The 20,346-nt window shown below is 55.1% G+C and overlaps 3 protein-coding genes across 4 annotated transcripts in view; 1 reads left to right on the forward strand and 2 right to left on the reverse strand.

Annotated features, from left to right (window-relative positions):
• Positions 1–3,927, forward strand: part of POLA1 (DNA polymerase alpha 1, catalytic subunit) — a 184,613-nt gene extending 180,686 nt beyond the window's left edge. The window contains 2 exon segments of the mRNA XM_059466626.1: positions 2,642–2,778; positions 2,780–3,927. Of these exon segments, the coding sequence (XP_059322609.1) occupies positions 2,642–2,778; positions 2,780–2,818 (176 nt within the window). The 3' untranslated portion in view covers positions 2,819–3,927.
• A 3,465-nt stretch (positions 3,928–7,392) lies between these two features.
• Positions 7,393–15,265, reverse strand: ARX (aristaless related homeobox). Of its 2 annotated transcripts, XM_059466714.1 has the most exons (6): positions 15,005–15,265; positions 13,221–13,941; positions 11,911–11,956; positions 9,961–10,030; positions 9,702–9,876; positions 7,393–8,851 (listed from the first exon to the last, which is right to left on the reverse strand). In XM_059466714.1, exons 1-6 carry the CDS (start codon positions 15,195–15,197, stop codon positions 8,611–8,613), a joined length of 1,446 nt encoding a protein of 481 aa, XP_059322697.1. In that variant the 5' UTR covers positions 15,198–15,265; the 3' UTR covers positions 7,393–8,610. The 2 variants fall into 2 exon arrangements, with proteins under 2 accessions (XP_059322697.1, XP_059322696.1); XM_059466713.1 differs by having other exon boundaries at positions 9,702–10,030.
• A 23-nt stretch (positions 15,266–15,288) lies between these two features.
• LOC132087617 (collagen alpha-1(I) chain-like) lies at positions 15,289–18,761 on the reverse strand. The gene is made up of 5 exons (XM_059493974.1): positions 18,458–18,761; positions 17,819–18,237; positions 16,757–17,476; positions 16,504–16,592; positions 15,289–16,021 (listed from the first exon to the last, which is right to left on the reverse strand). Exons 1-5 carry the CDS (start codon positions 18,759–18,761, stop codon positions 15,289–15,291), a joined length of 2,265 nt encoding a protein of 754 aa, XP_059349957.1.
• Positions 18,762–20,346: the final 1,585 nt, after the last annotated feature.

The raw sequence follows: 20,346 nt of genomic DNA on the forward strand, positions 1-20,346 counted from the left end.
TGGCTGGAGCCCTGAAGCCTGAATTGGAGCTGTACACGGGTCTGTATTTCTGTTCCCTACTTTTCGGCCCTGGTGTATTGTTTGCCTCAGTGTTCTAATGATTAATGTGTCTTCCTGCTCTGTTCACATGTGCCAGCTGTTCATATTGATGTATTTTACCTTGGACCCTCCTGAGCTCCAGGAAGTTTCAAACTATTTTGGCCTAGTTTTGAGGTACAAGGATGGAATTTTCCACAGTTCCTTGATATAAAGAGCATGGTTTGGCTAATGTGAGCAGTTGCAAGTGAACCCACTTACTGTATCATTAATCTTGAAAATACATAAACAAGTGAGAGCTCAGTTTGTGGCAAAGTGGGATTGGTGTTTTTATGGATCTGGTTAAGACAATTGTCAAGGTTTGTTTAATTTAACCCTATATCTAAATACTTTCAGAATCGTTAAATGTGTTTATGCTGTAGTGACTTCAGCCTGTTAATGAGCAGATTCACGTAATCAAGTTTTTGTTGTATTGGAGTTGCAGTTTAAGGAAAATCCAATTCTGCTAATAGACTTTAAGTCACTACTGTCTGTGTAACAGTAAAAATGTGGTATCTTCAACAAGGCATCTTCCTCTGTTTGCTTACTGCCCAGACACAATACATGACTCCTTCACAACAATGCATGAAAGGTGCTTATCAAAGTGCTTTTAATCAATGTATTCACTTACTCAGGCATTGTTAATTTAAATTTTTAATTTAATTTTTTAAAGAGTTGATAGCTTCATGCAAAGCAGTTAACTTCAGTGGAACTTTGTGAATAATATGGAAAACCTAAGCAGGTGGCAATTTCTCAGTAAAACATTGGTGTTTGTATTGTATCCAGAGCTTGTCTGCTGAGCTCATATTACAACATCTGAGGCTCTGCAGAAATATTTGTTAATCCTCAGGGAGGAGAACTTCACAAACCTCAAAACTGTGATAGCTTTTTCTGTCACCATGCCTCCCATCACTGCCATCTCCTCATGTAGCAGTCCTTGGCTGCTGAGGTGAAGCTGTCTGAAGGGACACCTTCCTCTCAGTCACATCACAGAGGTGAGGTGTGACTTATCACAAAAATGAGACATTTCACCTCTTGTACACGTAGACTCAGAAAACCAGTGTTCCTCTCCCCAAAAACCTTTTCTTAAATAAACTCCACTGTTTTTAGAGACAATTGGTTTTTCATCTTAACTTGTGCTGTAGACTAAAAGCTCTTTGAGAAGGGATGGAGTTTCCTCTGTTATGTATTCAAAGGAGCAGGAGGGCTGTGAAGGTGTCAAGGAGAAGTGAGGCAAAGCTAATGAGACATAGAAGGGATGTTGTTGGTGGCTCACAAGCTTTACCCTGCACCTCAGTGGCTTCAAATCTTGACCTGCAAGTATCTGTGCTGTTCTCTCCTGGTGCTGCTGGACAGTCTAAGAGCAGGGAAGCTGTCTGGGAGGGCACCCTGTTCCACAGTCTGTGTGCTCTCCAGTGTTCCAAGGTGTCATTGCAGGAACAGGCTTTTGGGTAGGAGCTGGTGTTCCTGGAGTGTGGAGTTGGTTGGAAAGTAGGAGCAGAACTGTGCCAGATCTGCATCCACTTGGCATTGCTGTATAATGGAGTAGTGGAATATTTTGCTCTTTTAGTCTTTGTTCACAGCTTTTATAAAGGAAAAGCTGGACAATCACCCAAACAAAATCCCTTGGGTGTGGTTTTTTTAATGGCAGAAAAATTGATAAAAAGCCCCTAACAGAAATAGAACATTTTGGTCTTTGCTGCTGAAATATGTACAGGCTCATGCACATGACTTTGCACACACATAAAGGTATAGGTGAGTAAATGTATCTCAGACATCTCTTATCAAGCATTTGGGAGCCTTTTCATTCATGTATCAGGTGAACCTGACATCTCCTGGTTGAGATACTGGGCATCTTCTCTCCATTTTAGGGTAAAATAGCATGGAATTCTCCTTGTTTGTGCTACTTCCCTTTTCCTTCCAGTGCCTCCCTAGTGCTGGGGATCACGATTCCTGTCCTGCACACAAAGTGCATTTGAGAGCTCACAATACTGGTGATAAGTGTGTCCCAGGTTGTGCCAGTGCCAGTATTAACAGCAGGGATGAGGGACATGAATTGGACATGAATTGTGATCTCCTTCACTTCTCAAGCCACCTTGGGTCAGAATCTCTCCCTGCTTCCAACCCCTGGGGACTCTGGATAGTTCTCACTAAGTGAGGGCACCAGGCCCCTTTTAAATGGGATCCTTTCAGACCCAGCCCAACTATTGCTTACGTTCTCTGCTGTGACTTAGTGAGCCCCCATTTCACTCTGGCTAGATCACAAAACTGGACTAGGGGTGGCTCTTTCCAGTTTTCCCACTGCTCCTGTGCTGGTGGGGCTGAGGGAGCTTCAGCCTTGGTTCCATGGCCAGGGTTCACCATGGCCCCTCACCAGCTCCTGCAGGAAAGGCAGGGAATGCAGCAGAACGTGGGAGAGCTTGCCACAAATGTGCTCTTCGCTATCTACAACATTCACCTCGTTTTAAAATACCTTGATTCACAGTCTAATGAATGCAAAAATCCTGTCTTTTTGTGGTCATTTAATCCCTCTTTGTGTTTGGGTTTTTCATCTTTGTTTTTCTAGAGTATTTGAAGAAGAAGCAACTGAGGAGGGAAGTCTCTGAGGCCTACAAAAGACTGAAGAGCACCGTAGACAAATGCCTGGCCATGAGTGGCTACTCAGAAGTGAACCTTGGCAAACTCTTCACCGTCAGTATAGGAAGATAGATCTGTGGGAGAGCCCAGGAATGAACGACAGTGACTGATTAAAAATGGAGGGAGGCCAGTCCCTTGTTTATCAGTAATGATCTCTTCAGCAATACTCTATTTCAGTATGTACAATGATGTTTTAATAATCTTGTCTCTTTGGAGGAGGAGAAATGGGAGATGAAAACAGGATGTCTGATTCTTGTGGATATGAAGTATTCAAGGTGTTTTTATCTTCCTTTTTTTCCTCATTGAGAGACCAGGGTTATTAAAATATGGAGTAGTTGATTTTTGCAATATTTTTTGTTGTGTATTTAGACCTATGAAGGAAAAGGGGGTGGGGGAATTGCTGCTTTAATTGGATAATTCCCAGTGAGAGTTGCTGGAATGTAAGTGATCCTAGACTTTGCTCCAGGGTATTTACTAGAGGTGCTCTCAGGAAGAGAGGTTAGTAGAGGTCTCAGTAGGAGCACTAATGTTTTGCCTTTTCACGGGTTTATCTTCTTCCTGATCATAAACATACCAATTAAAAACAATACTAAACCTAAATGCATTTAAATGTCCTATTACCTTCTGAACAGAGGTAGGGGTGCTTTACTTTGAAATTCATTAAAGAACCACTGAAACCTGGAGATGCTAAAAATAGGGACCATCTTTTTATTAGGAGTCTTTCCAAGCATCTTTAAGCATAGCATTTTGCCACATTGAAAATTTCTGTGTGGATGTAAAGACATGCACATGAACAAAACCCATTTCACTCATGCAGAGGATATAAATGTGTTTCATTTCAAAGTATTTGAAAGTAAGTAATCGATAGAGAAAAATATTTTTGGGATGTCATTGTAACCAATAACAGGGGAATGGAAAGCAGCAAATCATAGTTACTGTTCTGTAATAATTACTGTGTTGGAGATTTTATAGTTTTTACAAACAAATTGTATTTTTCATTTACTTCTAATAAAACGACAAGCAGGTATGACAAGATAATAAATTTGGGTGCATGCTTTTGTACACAAAATATTGTACTCTGTTCACTGTTTAGTTTGCAATGTGATATATTAATGTAAGGTTATAAAAATTGCCTTTAAACCTTAAACAGTGTAAAATGTAAAGTTTTTTTCATACTTGAAGGAAAAAAAAATAAAGTTTTCTAGTAAAAGAGAATTTGATTTTATGATCTGATGGTTGAAAATATGAATGCTAGGTCATATTGCTCTGGACTTCTCCTGGTCTTACAGAATTGCTTTTGTGTCTGTTTTTAGGATGAACAGCCATTAACAAAGGGAGTTTGAAGAAAAAGTAAGAGGATCAACATGAACATGTTGGGCACTGTAGGGATTCATGTATCTGATTGTGTTCAGAGTATTTTATGACATTCATTTGTCCCCAGAGTGGCATTTGGGAGAAGCTGTGTGTCAGTATGGGTAATGTCAGTTTGAATATGCCTAAATACACAGTCATGTTCCTAGCAACTTTTGGAACTAAACCCTTTCATTTCTGCTCACATGGAATCACTACAGTGGGAAATGGAATCTGTGCAGCCTCTGGTGTTGTGCAGGTGTTGTCCCACCCTGGTGAGCTATTGATCCTTCCCAATATGTTTAGTTGGGTTAATATTGTAAAACAGACTTTATTTGGAGTCTGTCTTGGAAAGAAGGTGTTGCTGCCAAGATGCCGTACTGAAGTTGCAGAACTTCAAAAGATCCTGGTTTCTTGTAGTTCCATGCAGAGATTTTTAGAATTTTTGTGTCCAGCTCAATTAGGATTATGAAGATATTACTGATATATACTGATTCTACTGGGTAGAATGCCTTAGGAAAGTGAAAAGTGTGACCTTCTCCTGCAGACATTAGGTATACAAATAAAATGGATAGATATGGCGTAACCTGACCCTGTGGCACTTGTATGTATCTGTATAATTACAGCTGAAGAGCCTGTTAATTTGCAAGTTTAGGGATGTTTAGATTAAATGAGAGTGTTGTGGAATGACTGTGTAGGGTGCAGCAGCACAGAGTGGCCCTGCCAGGGGCTGTTCCCCCACGCTCCGAGGCGGAGGAGCTGTGAGTGGCACAGCCCCGGAGCCCCCGGCAGCCACACTGGGGGGTTCAGGATGGCAAACGAGGGCTTTTACCCCGAATGGAGGCTTTTTTTGATTCCTCTCAGCAAAGCTGGTCAGATCAGAGCTGAAGTCTTGGCAAGGAGTAAAAACCGGATTTTTTTTTTCCCCTCCCCTCTCCCTCTTTAATCAGCTCCGGGCACCGTGCCTCGTCTTGGCCCCTCGGAAAGGCTGGGAAACGCAAAATCATCTTTATAGCATTTAATATTAAATGGAGCTGGTAAATGCCGCGCTGTAAATAATTTGGGAAAAGTGAAGTTCGGAGGTTTGCATTCTGAGGCTGCTCTGGCCTGAATCGCCTTCCCTTCTTTTTCCTCCTCACATCCCCCTCCCCCACGTCGTGCTATTAAAATGAAGGTTTGTGTTTATTTGTATTTATTTGCAGTTGGGGAAGAGGAGTGTTGATATATGGAGCCGGTGGCCAGGTTTCGCTGATGACATATGCGATATGAAAAAGAATTCCCATCCGCAAACACGGCTGCTGCTGTGCCAAAATCCCTCTTTTCGCCGCCAAAGGCAGTTTTCTAAGGCCGGAGCGGAGCACATCTTCCCCCTCGAATCCATCCCCGTCTTCTGCAGGGCACCTTAAATGTGCCTTAATTGAATAGTTCTCCCGCACCCTCCTTATAGCAGTTTAATAGATTAACTCATCTGTGCCAGCTTCAAATTTCAGATTAAAATTCCTTCATCCCGAAGGCAGCATTATCAGGTTGTTGGAGGCTGTTTTCAAACCTTGGTTTTGAATAGCAGCGGCTCTGCATTAATTTAACCACTAAGCTAATAAGTAGGTTTCGTTTTGTTATGCTAAGCTTTATTGCTTTTCTTTTGATCAGAATGGTGTTGTTGAGCAAAGCAGCAGACAAGGCATTCTTTGATGAGGGAATTAGCGCTCTATTCTTCCTCTATTATTCATAGCACAGTGGAATATGTAAGTACCTGAGGGTGTCAAAGGAGAGCAGGCTCTATTGCAAAGTGTTCGCCTTGTTTCTCTCAATAGCTGACTATGAGATGATAAACCGCTTAATACACTGCACTAATTGGATGAGAGCAAAAAGAGATGGGAATTAAGGCACGGCGAAAGGAGAAAGTGCTACCAGCCTTCATTCACTCTTTCACCACTTTAACAGCACCAAAGGAGGCACAAGCTTTCTATAAGCAGACTAGGGGTTTTGTGCGGAGATAAAATGAACCTGTTAGTGGATTCAGGTAATACACTAATTATTGCACAGTATAAATACCACTACTGGTTTTCTAACACGGAGGTAAACTTCTTTTGAGAAGGTTATAGGATTGCTTGGCAGCAGTATAGATCCTAATAAGGGACCAGAGTAATAACCCCCTGGATTAACAAAATTGCTGCTTGCAGAAGTATGATTCGGGCTTTTACGAAGATTTCAGCAGAATGAATAAAAATGACTGAATGACATTTCTTAATGCCTAATGGCTTGATAATGATTCCCTTTTCTTTGAGGCAAAAATGTATATTTCAGGCTGCACCGTTAATAACGTCCAAGGAACAAGCCTTATTTTTCCCATAAATTTTTTTTGCGCGCATATGGTGGGTTTTAGAACTCAAAAATACGGCTGGGGGCGGGCGGGGTACCGGGGTGTGGGATGTGAAATGCCGTGAGTGGAGGGGGGAGCTGCGGGGAAGGGTCGCGGGGGCTCCCACGCGCGGTGCTGGCGCCTCCCGGAGCCGGGGCCGCCCGCCGGGCCGGGCTCCTCTCGGGCTGCCCTCGGGCTCCTCTCTGGGCCCGGCCCGCCGCTGTGAGCGCTGCCGAGACTGGACCAAAGCACCCAAAGAATGAACCGCACACCCCGGCTCTCCGACGGCCCGTCCGGGGCCCGGGGCTTGGTCGGGGGGATCAGGAGTCATCGCGGCCGGGGAAGGAGCGCGGGGAGCGGCCGGGGCTGCCCGCATCTCGGCTCCGGGGAAGGGGCACACGGGACCGCTGCGCCCGAAAAAAAAAGGAAAAAAATTTAAAAAAAAAAAAAGAGAAGAAAAAACAACAACAATATGAAAAAAAAAAAAGAGGAGTAAGAAAACCACCCGGGGAGTAATAAAGGAAGAGGGAAGAAAAGAAGTTCACCTCTAGGAGAACGAAGGGGCAGGCGCGGAGAAACTTTTGTAACCCCAAAGGCGCGGGGGCGGCCAAGCGCTCCCCAAAATTCCAGATTTTCTCCCCCGCTCCCGCCTTTCGGCAGCGGCTGTCCCGTGCCCGCCCGGGCAGCGTGGGGCGGCTCCCCGAGGGTGGCACCGCTGCCACCAAGGGACGGCCCCGAGCCGCGGAGGGGACACGCCACGGTGCCCGCGGCACAGCGCGGACAGGCCCGGCCCTGGGTGCCCCAGCGCCCCGCGATCCGCTCGCAAACGGGGCTGCGGCACCTCCCGCCCGGCCCCGGCACTCCCGGCCCCGGCCGAGCCACCCGCGCCCACCCCGGCCCGGCCCGCGGGGGGACCCCGGCGCTGAGACTGGTCCCTGGCCCCGCAGCCCCCGCAAGGACAGCAGGGCTTTCTTATTCTCTTTTGATGTCTTTTTTTTTTTTTTTTTTTTTTTTTTTTTTTTTTTTTTTGTTAAACATATTTTTTTTTGTTTATTTTCTGAACGTGGCACTTCTCCACCGGATAGTAAGGAAAAGTGTTAACAATAACGACATTACACGAAAAAGTACTGTACCATCGCCTCTTGAGGGTTTCAGAAACCTCTACAGTTAATAAGTTAAATAAAGAGTTTGTACATAAATATTTGTCTAGGAACCCTATTATATCTACAACACAGTAAGAATCTACAGAATGACAAACTTTTACAACACTACACTGAGTGCAATTGTTTTATAACTTTTCAAATATACAAAGCTCTGTTCTTTTTTTTTATAACAATGGTATGTACAGAATTAATAATCACAGTTTAGTGACTTAAACAGTCCATATTCTAGCAGTGTATTTCGCTTTGGTTTGATATAAAAACCTTGGTTGGTGTAGTGATAAAGAATATAACAAGAAAAAGATATACCCTTTCCCCTAAGTGCACTGGTTATCTTACAGCATCAAATTTACTTTCAGTTTGCACTGTCAGCATCCTTGGTTAGCATATGCAGCTTGTTGCAACTTGTAAAATAGTTCCCCAGCGCTTCTAACTGACCAACTTGACATCCTAGGATGCTATTTTAAGAAGATGTGGGTTGCTTTCCCCCCTCTCTTAGCTTCTCTATTGTTTTTTGTTTCACTTTCTTAATAACAATTCTATTTCTTTCTTTTTTTTATCTTGCCAGATAAACAGAAGGAAAAATATTTAGTGTACGAAACGCTAATATATAGTAACTTTTATTAGGGTTTTTTTCTTTTTTTTTTCTTTTTTTTTTTCTTTTTTTTTTTTTCTTTTTTTCCCCCTAATGTTCATAGAGGAAATGGACAGGTCGTACATTTAAGAAATGTACCAGCCAAGGAGTTACTCATTCAGGAGGTTTTAAGTGTCGTTTCACTCGTGTGAGGGATGATGCGAGAGGCATTCACTTTCCCCAAGTTCCTAACTTGAGGACCTACGACAGTCTCAGCTGCTGGTCCTCTTTTCTTTAAAAATCACCATTATTTTTCCCCACGTTTGGTCTTGCTTCATGCTGTCTGAGGTGACCTTTATTGATTCGCGTATTTACTCTCCTCTTCTCCCCCTCTTTTTCTCTCTCCCCCCTAAAAAAACCCTATCCCGCACCCCGCGGCCGGCAGCCGTGCCTTAGCACACCTCTTTCCCCGTGCTGTTCCCGGGGAGGATGTTGAGCTGGGTGAGCTGGGCGGCGTGCTCCTTGGCCTTCAGCCGCAGGGCGGCGATGCTGGACGCCCGCCGGTCGGCGGCGGCACTGGCCGGGTCCCCCAGCCCCGCCGAGCCCACCGCGCCCTCGGCGGCCGGCGCCGGCTGCCGCAGCAGCGCCGCGGCGCTGGAGGCGCTGCCCAGGGGGGACATGGTGGAAAAGAGCCTGCAAGGGAAGCACACACGGCCGTCACCGCCGCGCCGGGAGCGCCGGGCCCGCTCGCCTCCTCCCCACCGAGCGCGGACGCGAGGGAACAGACACCCGCTGGAAACACCCGACGGCGGGCAGGCTAAAGATTTTTTTGGGGAAAAAAAAAAATTAAAAAAGGGAGGAAAAATCGCTGAGCCTGGTCCTCCCCGACTGCCACAGTCAAGGCGGCAGTGGGCAGTGGCTGGGGATGCGCAGGGGAAGCCCCCGGTCCCGGGCAGGCAGCGCTCGCTCCCCCCGTTCCCCGAGCAGCGCCGCCGGGGCCGCCCGGCGCTGCCCGCACCTCCCGCGGGAGCTGTCTCGACGCGAACCTGTGGAAGCTGCTCAGCCCCACTCATGCCCGCGGCTAAAAATCCGTCCGTGACGGTCCCCCCGCGGCCGGAGCGGCTCAGGGCACCCGGGATGCCGCGGCTCCTGCTCATCACGACTGGCCAAATAGCGGCAACCTCCGCCCCGAGCAAAGCAGAGGCCACGGGTGCACGAAGGGAAACCCACGCAAGGGTTTAACTCTGAGGGGGAGCGCGGCTTTCCGCGGGCGGCTCCCGCGGGGCCCTGCCCCGGCCCGGCCGCCCCCACGGGGAACCCGCGGCCGCGCGGGGGGCGGGCGGGGGAGCCGCCCCCGCCCAATGAGCGGCCGCGGCGGAAGCACGTGACCCGCGCGGCGCCCAATGGGCGCCGGCTGCGAGGCGCTCCAAGTTCGAACGGCGGGGCGGCCGCGCGCGGCGGGTCCCGTGTGGGGCCGCGCTCAGCCCGGCGCCCCCGCCTCAGGACAGCGCGGTGCCGGTGCGCGGGGAGGGGCGGGCGGTACCTGCCGAAGGCGGGGCTGATGAAGGCGGGGTGGCGGAACACGGCCGCGCCCAGGAAGGTGCCGAGGCCGAGCGGGGTCCCGCCGGGGGGCAGCGCCGCGGAGCCGGGGGGCGGCGGCGGCAGGCTGGGGAAGGCGGCGGCCGCGGCGGCGGCGGCGGTCCAGGCGGAGTCTAGAGCTGGGTGATGAGGAGGGAAAGGACTAGCATCAAGGTATGGACTGAGGGGGTGAGTTGCTGACAGGGGACCAGGGAAAGGCAAACCTGGGGGGTGTGTCTGAGCCCCAGCCTTTTCCCTCTTCCGCCACTTAGCCCTACGGTTCTGGAACCATACCTGAAAGCCAAAAGAAAAACCGGTTTTAATACGCCTGCCCGCGCCCTCGGAGCGGCGAGCCCCGCAGGAGCCCCGCACCGGCCCGACGGCCACCGCTCCTCCGCCGCCCCCGAAGCGGGATCGCCCCAAGGGCTCACGTGTGCCGGTGCCGCGCCGAGCCGACCCACGCCGGGGGCCGAGCCGCGGCTCTCGGTGCCAGCCCCGGCCCTGCGGCGGGCCCCGGCTCCCGGAGGGGCGCAGCAGCTCCGCGCTCCGCACACCTGGGCGCAGGGCGGCGGTGCGGGCAGAGAGCGGAGCGGGAGGCGGCTCCCGCTGCGCTGGAGCAGCGGCAGTATGAATTCCCAAGGGGACTACGCGGGAATTATTCCGCACTCACACCCACACCGCGACTCTTTTTCTTTTTTTCGTTAAAGGGCATATTTACAAATTATATGGTTTGGGGATCGTAGACTTTTTTTTTTTTCCCCTTCAGATTTAAAGAGAGGGAAAAAATCGTAATTTCACTGATATCGCAAACGAAGAAATAATTTGTGAGGCAACCAAAGCAACAAATATAGATTTCAAGGCTGCCCTTTTAAAATCTATTTTATGAACGTTAGTTAGGCTGCCATGGCATTGCCGTCCTTTCTTTCTTTTACCCCTCCCACAAAGCAAGAATCGTGAAATAAAACTGCTTAAAGCAGGAGAGAGGTAGAGGAAAATAAACCGTATTTCAAAGGAAAATAAAATATTCCGTTAATAACCAAATGTGGGGCTATCACACGCACCTACAGACAGAGACTTTGAGAGAGAGATGCTTGTAAATCTTTTGGGACAGGTGTGGGCAGAGTTTTCCTTGTAATGCTGGGCTTTGTAAGCTCAGTATGAGACCCTTCTTTCCCGGAAGGCAGCAGCGCTGCGAGTCTCCCTGCAGTTGTTCAGCGGGAATTGATCTCCACGCACGCCTCTCCGGGCACCCACGACGAAGAGGCATTGTGCTCGTGAGGAAGGCAACAGCCTGGCACGGAGGGAGCGTCTCTCCTCCCTGCTAAAACTCAATTAGCAAGCTGTCCTCACTACAATTCCCCCTTATTGAATTAATAAGTCTGAGTAGACCCAAAGGTAAACGAAGGGACTCTCATAATTCATATTCACTTAATTACATCTTCTGCCATGAATAGAGGAGAAAGAAAGGGGGTGTCTTTCTGTTAAAAAAGTTATTTAACTTTCCCACGACTTGTTCCCCTGAGCTGAAAATACTGATTTGCTGTCACATCTCTGTTTGACAATGGAGAAATGTGTCAACAGAAAGGAGGGGACAAATCTCATCATTAGCCCCTCTAATGCAAGAAGCTGTTGTGTATTAAATGAGCCATATGGAATTTATTATGCTTTATCAGCGCCCGATTTTAACTGTAAAGTGATTTGCTCAGCTTCAAACCCAGAGACATCTGTTTTCTGTTGGCAATCAGGGCATCCCAATGTTTATCGTCTCTTTGGTTATGAGACCCGGGTTCGGAAATGCACTCTGGTATGGGGCGGCAAACACCTTTAATAGCATTGCACTCACTCACTATTAGATCAATGCAGGCTTATTGCTATCAAAAATGGGAAATCAAATAGCATTAGCCAGCTCCTTGTGCAGGCGGAGAGGAAATCAAACAACATTTCGCCTTCAAATGGCCCTGTTTGTTCTAGCACTAAGTGGGCTTTTATGAAGCCCGATTGGAGATTTGATGGCAGCCAAATACCCGACTTGCGGCCGAGCGGGTTTCTAACAACGGAACCGGGAGCCCTGAGTTTAACCACACGGGGATCCGCCAGCCGATGGCTCGGCCCTGGCGGGGCCAGGCCACCCTTCCCCGGGCGCCGCCGGTCCCGGTCCCGCCGCTGGCACTCACCTGCACTCGGGCTTCTGTCAGATCGAGCCTCATGGCCAGCTCCTCCCTGGGGGAGACACAGACGCCGCCGTCAGCCCGGGGCACCTCCAATCGCCCGCGCCCGAAATCCCGGTGCCCGAGGCTGGCGGGGCCGGGCCGCGGGCGGACAGCGCCTATTGCCGCCCTCGGCCCGGCTCCGGCCGCCGAGCCGGGCGCCTCTTGGGACTGACTCTAGGGTTTGGCATTCCCTCCCCGCCGCTCCCCAAACTCGGTCACTGCCAGCCGCAGCTGCCGTGTAGGGGACGGCAGCCGGGAAGCTCCACACGGAGGTTCACATTGCCACAATTAAGGTAAATCGGAAAACAGGCACTGGAAAATGGCTCATCAGCTCCGTGTCCCAGAGAGGAGCATTCCCAGCATAACTGGGACCCTGCCGCGGCCGGAATCCCGCGCCCTCAGGGCGTGAAAAGCCCTGAATCAAAACCCAAAGCCGTAAAAAAGCACCAACGAAAAAACAGCGGTACGTCCATACACAGCCCGGGCAGCCGCTCCCGGGGCCGGGCCAGGCGGCGCCCCGAGGTGAGCGCCGCGGGCGATGCGCGGCTCCAAGGTCCACGCAAAAAAAAAAAATGTCCCCGTGAACACTCCTGTTCCAACGCTGCCCCGAACCCAAACCCCCGGGCAAAACAAACGAGAAACCGGGAGGGTCTTCGGGATCGAAAAGTGCGATTCTGGGGACTCGATCCCCCTCTAGCCTTAAGGCGGGAGTGGGGAGCTGCAATTTTCGGTCAGCGCCGAGGAGAGGGCTGGCGGCTCTGCCTCTCTCCCTGCCTGCGCTTCCCGCGGGGGAGCCGCTGGCCAGACCCGCCATCACCGAGCTCCCATTTTCAACGGGAAAATGTCCCCAACAGTGTGAACAGAGCCGGGCTGGGCCCCCCTGGGCTCCTTGGGGGCAACTCCGGGCACCAAGAGGCCCCGACGTGCCGGGCCGGTATTTTTAGGCAGCGGCGCTTTGATCTCTGCCGCTGCCGGGGCTTCCCCGGGCCGGGCTCCAGCCCACGAGCAGCGCGAAACCGATCCCGGAGCGCCGCGGTGAGAGGAGGGGTGGGCAGCGGTAAAAATAGCGCCCGGCGGCGGCCTTGGGGCGGGCCTGCCCGGGCTCTGCCGGCCCCGGGGCCCCCCTGAACCCGGCCCCGTTCCCCGTCTCCTCCAGCCCGGGGGTGCCCGAGGCAGGATTCACCGCCGGGGCCGGGGGTACAGCGCACTGCAGCCCATCCCGTTCCCCCGGGGCTCGCTCGCTCCGCGCTCGGCCGGGGCCCCGGCGCCGGTACCTGGTGAAGACGTCGGGGTAGTGGGTTTTCTGGAAGGCCCTCTCCAGCTCCTCCAGCTGGTAGCTAGTGAAGGTGGTACGATAGCGGCGCTGCTTTCTCTTGAGCAGCCCCTCCTCGGAGTCGCTGCCGGCCGAGAGGCAGACGCTCTCCTCGCCGTCCTTGCCCTCGCCGTCCTCGGGGTGCAGCAGCAGCTCCTCCTTGGGGGACAGATCCCCGCCCTCCGCCCCGGGGGCCGCGGTGGCGCCCCGGCGGGCATCCTTCAGCAGCCCCCCGCCGTCCTCGCCCAGCAGCTCCTCCTCCTCGTCGTCCTCCAGCTCCTCTTCCTCCTCGTCCTCGTCCTCCTCCAGCATCTCTTCGTCCTCTTCCTCCTCTTCCTCCTCCGCGGCCGACGCGGCAGGGCCCGGCCGTTCCTCGACGTGTGCGGCGGGGCTGCCCAGCTCGTCCCGGGCGGGCGGCGGCGCCACGAAGGGCGCGTTTTCACGGTAGCTTTTGCTGCGGCTGATGCTGACCTGGGGCGCCTGGCTGATCTTCAGCGTGTCCCACGGGGCGGCAGCGGGCACGGGGCCCGCGCCCCCCTCCGGTCGCCCCTCCGTCCGGTCCCCCCGCGGCCCCGCCGCCCGCGGTGGCAGCAGCCGGCCCCCGCCCGGCCCGTAAAGCCGGCGCAGTTTGGGGGGAAGGTGCAGCTCGGCCGGCTCGAAGGGGGGACTGGCCTTAGGGGACCCTAAGCCATGAAAGTGGCGTAGACGGCCGCAGCAGTCGGACGGAGCGGGCAGGCGTGGCGGGGAGAAGGGTGCGGAGGAAAGAAAGAAAGAAAGGGAGAGAGAAGGAAAGACACGGTCAGTAGGATCTACGCGAATAGAGCTCAGGGCAAGAGTCCAGTCCCTCAGCCATCCTTCGTGCACCATTTTCCACCTCCTACCCCGTCCCTCAGGCCGGGCCCGGCCCGCACCGCTGCTCCCAGCCAGGGAAGAAATTCCTCCCGGCCGCTGAGCCCCAGACAGGCTGCGGGGGCCCTGGCAGCCCCGGGCCTGCCCCGGCACATTTCCGACAGCGGTCAGTGCCGGACCACATCCCACATGGCGGGGCAGCGCTGGTCCCGCTGCGCCCGCCCGGCGGCCCGGGAGTCCTCCGCTGGCTTTTTTTTTTTTGTTTTGTTCCCCCCTCCTATAATTTTCCCCCCCCGTCCCCAAGTGTAGTTTTGGTTTTGTAGGAAAGAATCCCGCCCGGCAGTGTACGCCGGGAAAAGCGGGAGCAAGGCCGCCCATAGGAGCTGCCCATCCGGGCTCCCCGCGGCTCCGGAGGGGGCTGCTCCCAACTTGGGCCGGGGGCGGCGGCTGCCGGCGGCCCGTTATTACTGCCCCGGCTGCTGCCGGGCGCGGCCCCGGCTCGCTGGCCGAAACCCGTTACAGGTTTTAATGCGAACGGGCCAGGCTTTTCCCCCACACGGATCGCATCTCGCACCGATTATTTCGGCTTTTAAAATTACACCCATATCGAAAGTAAGAGCAGCCTAAAGCGCCGGTACCCGACCCCCAGGGAAAGAATTGTGACGAATTCCGGGCACGGCTCTGGCCGCGCTTCCTGGCAGCAAAGCAGCCGCTAACAAGCACGGTAACGGGATAACAGCGACCGCAGCTCCGAGGCGGCGCCCGGCCGTGCGGTGCGGGCGGGGACCGGGGCCGGAGCAGAGCCGCAGGCTGTGCGGGGAATGGGGGACACACAGCCGGGCCTGCCCGATCCGGGGAAAACGGACGGGACGAGCGGGATGGGACGGCGGGGCTTACCTTGCGCGGCCTTGTCAGCGTCAGGACGGGCGGCGATGGCGGGCAGGGTGGGCGCGGTACCGAGCAGCCGCACCTTGCAGGGGCTCCGCCGGCCCAGGATGCTGTCGATGCAGTAGGAGGACAGCAAAGTTGGCGATTTACTTTTGCACTCGGGGCGCTCGGCACAGCTCTCCTCCGGGTAGGGGCCGCTCATGGCGGCGGCAGCGGGGCCGAGCCGTGGGGCCGGGGCGGGAGCGGCGGCGCGGACGCCCCCGCGGCGCTGCCCGGTGCCGCCGGGACGCCCGTCACGGGGGGAGTGAGCGGCGGCCGCGGCGCTCTTGAGTCCCCTCGGCTCCACGTGCGGGCAGCCGCCCCCTGATTGGCTCCCGCCGGAGGCCGGGCGGCCACCGACAGACGGCGCCCGGCAAAGCCCGGCTCGGACCGCCCCGGATCGGCGCCCGCCCCGAGTCGCCGCGCTGCCCCCGGCCCCGCCCCGCCCGCCGCGCTCCGCCCCCGCTCCGTGGGGGCGGCAGCCGGCGGGGACCCGCTCGGGGGAGCCGTCGGGGGCGTCCGGGATGGGCGGCGGCGGAGTTCCCGCGGCACGCCTTCCTCCGTCCCCACCCCCCCCCCGCCCCGACGGCGGCTCTCTCCCCGCCCGACCCCTCCTTCGCCCCCGGCAATTCCCGGGCGGGATGGCGTGGGCGGCGCCGGGGGATCCGCGCCGCGTTTTCCCGCGGGCAGCTCCGTCTGGGCGCGGTGCTGCGCGGGGCCGCGCGCTCGCCCTGTTTGAAACGCCGCGTCCGCGCCCGGCGCTCTCCGCGGCAGCGGCCGGGACCGACCGGCGGAGTGCGGGAGCTGGGAAGAGTTTCCCCCCGGCAGGGCAGGGCAGGGCGCGCAGCCCGGTGCGGTGCTGTCTGGCAGCCCCCTGCCTGCCCTGACAGCCTCCGCCTTTCTCCGCACAAACATCTCCCCTCCGCCGGCGCTTTCCACGCCGCTTCGGGACCCGAAAACCTTTTTATGCTCCCTCCTTTCGCTTCCCTGTTGGGCGGTCACAAGTTCAGGCTCCCTATCCGGTCAGTTTGGGCTCAGTTTTGATGGGCACGGTACAGCTCTGCCCGTCCCCGCTCATGTGTGCGCTCCTACTCTCGGACTCCCGCAAGCACAAACACGTCGGAGAAACTGCTCCCGGTCACCACAGATAACCCGTCCTCTCGTTCGGGTGATGCCCAGCCCCGAGCACCGAAGCGGAGACAGCTCAATTTTCCCTGTTCATGCTACAACTGCCGTGCGGAACTGATTTCTCCTAATTAACCAGAGATAATTAAGATAAACAATAAGAGAGTGCGTGCTTGTGTCCGTGCTGGCGTGGGCTCAACGCCGCTCTGGCTATGCCCACGCCCGAGGGCGCACACGCACACACTTCCAAGCCCTAAAGGTGCGTGCGCAGGGGACAAATGTTAAACCCAGAGTCGTCCCCTCCCTGGGAGCGGGGCCCCTCGGGGCTCCTACCCCTCATTCACCCTCTTCGTTTCCCCCCGATCCGCAGGCCGGGCGACGCCAGCGGGAAGCGCCCCGACGTGCGCGGCCGGCGGGCCCCGCGATCCGTACCCTGGGCCGGGTACGCAAAGCTGCCCCGTTTGCCTTCGGTGCTCAGCTCTAGGGAGCTTTTGCCATCCCCGGCAGGAGTGGCAATTAGTTCATTAACTCAGTAACTAAAAAAGATCCACCCCAAATCCCAAACCAGTCAACCAAGAAAAAAAAAGACAGGAATACCCAGGGGTGCCCTTGGCGAGGCTCGGCGAGCAGAGGGGCTGCCGCCTCTTGCTCTCGCCCTGGCCGTGCCGGGCGGTTCCACCGCGACTTTTCCACCGGGCTTCCCTGCCGGGGCTTGCCCGGGAGAAGCTGCGCGGAGCCGCGGGTAGCACCGGGCCGGGAGCGGCGTTCCGGCAGCCGGGGAGCCCGGCCCGCATCTGCCTTCCCTCCGCTGCCTTGCCGGGCTCCGGCCAAGCTGCTGCGGGCGAGCCGAGACACTGCGAGCGGCGGAGCGGGGACGGGCAGAGCTGCCTGCCCGAGGGGGGAACCGGACCCGCCGCGGCACAGGCGACAGCCGGAGGGCACGGGGGACCTTCGGTGCGGCATCTGCGAGGGCTTCCGCAGCGCCGAGACCCTCCGGTGGCTGCCGGCGGTGCGAGCCGGGGCTGCGGCGGAAGGGAGCTCCAGGCTGTCGGGGACGGGCGGAGCGCAGCCAGCCGTGCTGCGGCCTTCCAGCCGTCTGCAGCTTGTTTTCACTCCGTCCCCGCCCCGGTCCCTGTCTCCCCGTGCCCGAGCCTGCTCGGGGGGCCTCCCCTTCCCCACTTCCCGGCGCCCCGGCGGGCCCTGCCGGAGGAAACGCGGCCCCGGCCAGCCCAGGGCGTGGGGCGGGCCCGCAGTACTCCCGTTCGCAGGCAAAAATGCTTTGCGATGCGAGCTCTCCTCTGCCAATTCACTTTGTTGCTTTATTTATTCTTTTAAACAAACTTTTAGTCATTTATGGTCTCTCCCTCGCCTTCTTTTCTTCCCTTCCCCCTGCAACCTGCTAATTTAACACTGGAGCGCGTTATGGCAGTATTACAGGGAGAGAACGAGAGAGAGAAAACAACAATACTGCAATGATCCAAATGATACAGTAGAATTATAGCAATTATAGTTCTGCTCTGAGAAGAAAACCTTGCTGAGCTCAGCCAAACAAACTGATACCTTGTACGGATAACAAGCCCGGGGACTGACAGCCGGTGCTGAGAGAGGCAGGAGGGCACAAACAGAAATATTTGCCTTATTTCACTCCAGCCAGCCTACATTAACACCCTCGGCTGCCGCTGCCAGAACAATATCCGTCCGGCTCCTCGCACCCGGAGTCTCCGCGATGAGTTTCTCCCCAGGGAGCGGCCTCGCACCCACCCGCGCCCGGCTCCGCTCGGGCCCTGCCGGGAAGGAGCAGCGGGAGCGCTGCCGCTGCCGGGACCGGCCCTCTGTGCAAGTCCCCCGTTCCCAGGCGTGCACTGCCCGGGACCCTCCGGCCGGCCCGGGGTGTCCCCCTCGCCGTCTGCCCTCCGAGCGGGCGGCCCCGGCGGGGGCGGTGCCGGCCCCGCTTGGCCCGGGAGCGCGGGGCAGGTGCGCAGCTCTCCGCGCTGCTCCGCCTGCCGCGCAGCGGGGCCGGGACACCGCGGCACCCCCGCCCGACGGCTGCGGCACCAGCGCACACCCTTCTGCCGCACCTGCCCAGGCCGCCCGGGAACGGCGTTTGCAGTGGGCTTTGGGCTTGTCACTGTTTCTCCCTGTTCATCTTTCTTTCGCGTTACGGAGAGCCCCGTCGTTGGGAGCGCTCCCCCGCGAAACCTTCCTTGCGAGGGGATGTGGCTACAAAATGGCAGTGCGCTGTCAGGCTTGGGGAGAGGTGTTTGATCTTAGGGCGGAGACAGGGCGAAGCTCTGTTACAGGCGTTGTGGTTGGAAATGTGCAGGGTCGGTTCAAGACCAGGTGAGAAACTGTTCACCTCGCTGGGAATAGCGTCTGTCTCGGCTGGGGAGGATTTGCCCTCGCTGCGGCGGCCACCGGCGACACAAGGCTGTGACCCATGGACCGAGCGCACGGCAGCTTTTGGTCCGTGAGCAGTCGGTACCCATCCCGTCCCCGGCGCATCCCGCAACCCTCGGTACCGGCTGCTGAAGTCGGGAACCCTCCGCTGGGTTCCCGCTCCCTGCCAGCCCTGCGCATGGGTGGAGCCGCAGCCGCAGCCCATCCCCAGGCTTTTACACAAGCTGGTTGTTGTTTATTTTTTACTCTCTTTGCAATGGAGAAGAAAACGATAACAACTACTGAAAATCCTTATTTATCGCTATCTACTATAGATATCACAATTCGATTTATCAGTGTCTATGCGGAAGAAAAAGGCTTGTGTAGAAGCTTTCTGTAGGGAAGTACAGAAACTGTATTTCCTCTGCCTGCCATCCCAGCTTTTTGCTGGAGTTTCCTCCCCGTTCCTCGACGTGCTTGGCGCTCCGGCCCCGTGCTCCCCCTGGCTCTGTGCTGTGGGAGTGAGATGCCCACAGCTCCTGGCTAAGCCCGGGTCAGCCGCAGAGAACGGCAGGCTCTGAAGCGCCCCACACCCGAGCGCGCAGGAGAGGGAAACACAGGCGACCACTGGTCTTCAAGAGATGTGATTTAGACTCATTCCTCCCCCAGGAGGGGGGAGGTCCTTCTCTCCCCCCCCGCCCAGCGTTCAGGACTGTGGTCCTGTGGACAAAAGTCCTACAGCTGGGCATTAGGGAAGGTGGGATGCCTCGGTACCAGGCAGTGGGGAAATGCATGGTGCCGTTTAGAGGTCATGAACTGGCGCATGATTCCCCTTGTGAGCCTCACAGCGTTTTATCTCAGTCCATATTCACGATATATTTTTCAGCGTTGTGGCGAGTACTTTTCTGGGCACAGCCGTGACTTTGCACAGTTCAGCCCTGAGCTGGGGAGATGGGTGGAGATGGGTTGTTGCCCTTGATTCTGCAACCATCAGAACTACTCAATTCTTGTGCTAGAGTCTTGTGAAACATGTAAAAAAAATTGGCTAATACCCTACAGACGGTCCTGCGGGATCTCAGAGCAGCTGCACATCCCCTATAGTGGTGATCAGACAGCTGGGGGAGAACCAGCATCTCTTTGTGTCCCCTGGGGCTTTGACCAGTCACTGGTCACCTGAATGCTGCACCTCAGGGTTCAGTGGCTTAACAGCCTTCTCATTTCAGGTAAGATACCTGCTGTCCCCTCACTGCAGATTGACAATTTAAGAACTGGGTAATCTGTACCCAGCAGCTATCACTAGGGCACTGCACCAAAATCTCTTTGCAGAATGATGTTGGACTTCAGCACGTTCGAATTCACATCCAAGAGAAAAGCTCATTTTGCTTTTTTTGGGCTCTCATCACCATTTTTGCTAGTTTTCAGCCTGTTGCCCTGGATGGGAGCAGCTGCCCACGGGGTGAGTTGGGAGAGCCCTGTGCACAGGTGTCAGTGCAGGTCACAGTTGGCTGGACTGTCTGGCACTTGCAGTGCCACTATTTTCTGCCTGTGAAAGCATCCCCAGCTTTTGTTGCTCACTTTGGTTTTAGTGCAAGCTCAGGGAGCAATTTCAGTGATAGTTGGCATCTGGACAGAGGTTTGACATCAGCAGTGGTGGTGACTCCAGAATAATTATTTATAAAATTCAGACTTAGCCCATGTCTATGTGTAGGCAAAATCTGAGCCACATTCCATAGATGTAATTTTTAAAAAGTATTTTCTCAATAATTTTTTATCCAGTTGTCATTTTTTAATCAACTAGTTTACTCCTCTGT

The sequence above is a fragment of the Ammospiza nelsoni genome, chromosome 2, assembly GCF_027579445.1.
Source record: "Ammospiza nelsoni isolate bAmmNel1 chromosome 2, bAmmNel1.pri, whole genome shotgun sequence".
NCBI lineage: Eukaryota > Metazoa > Chordata > Aves > Passeriformes > Passerellidae > Ammospiza > Ammospiza nelsoni.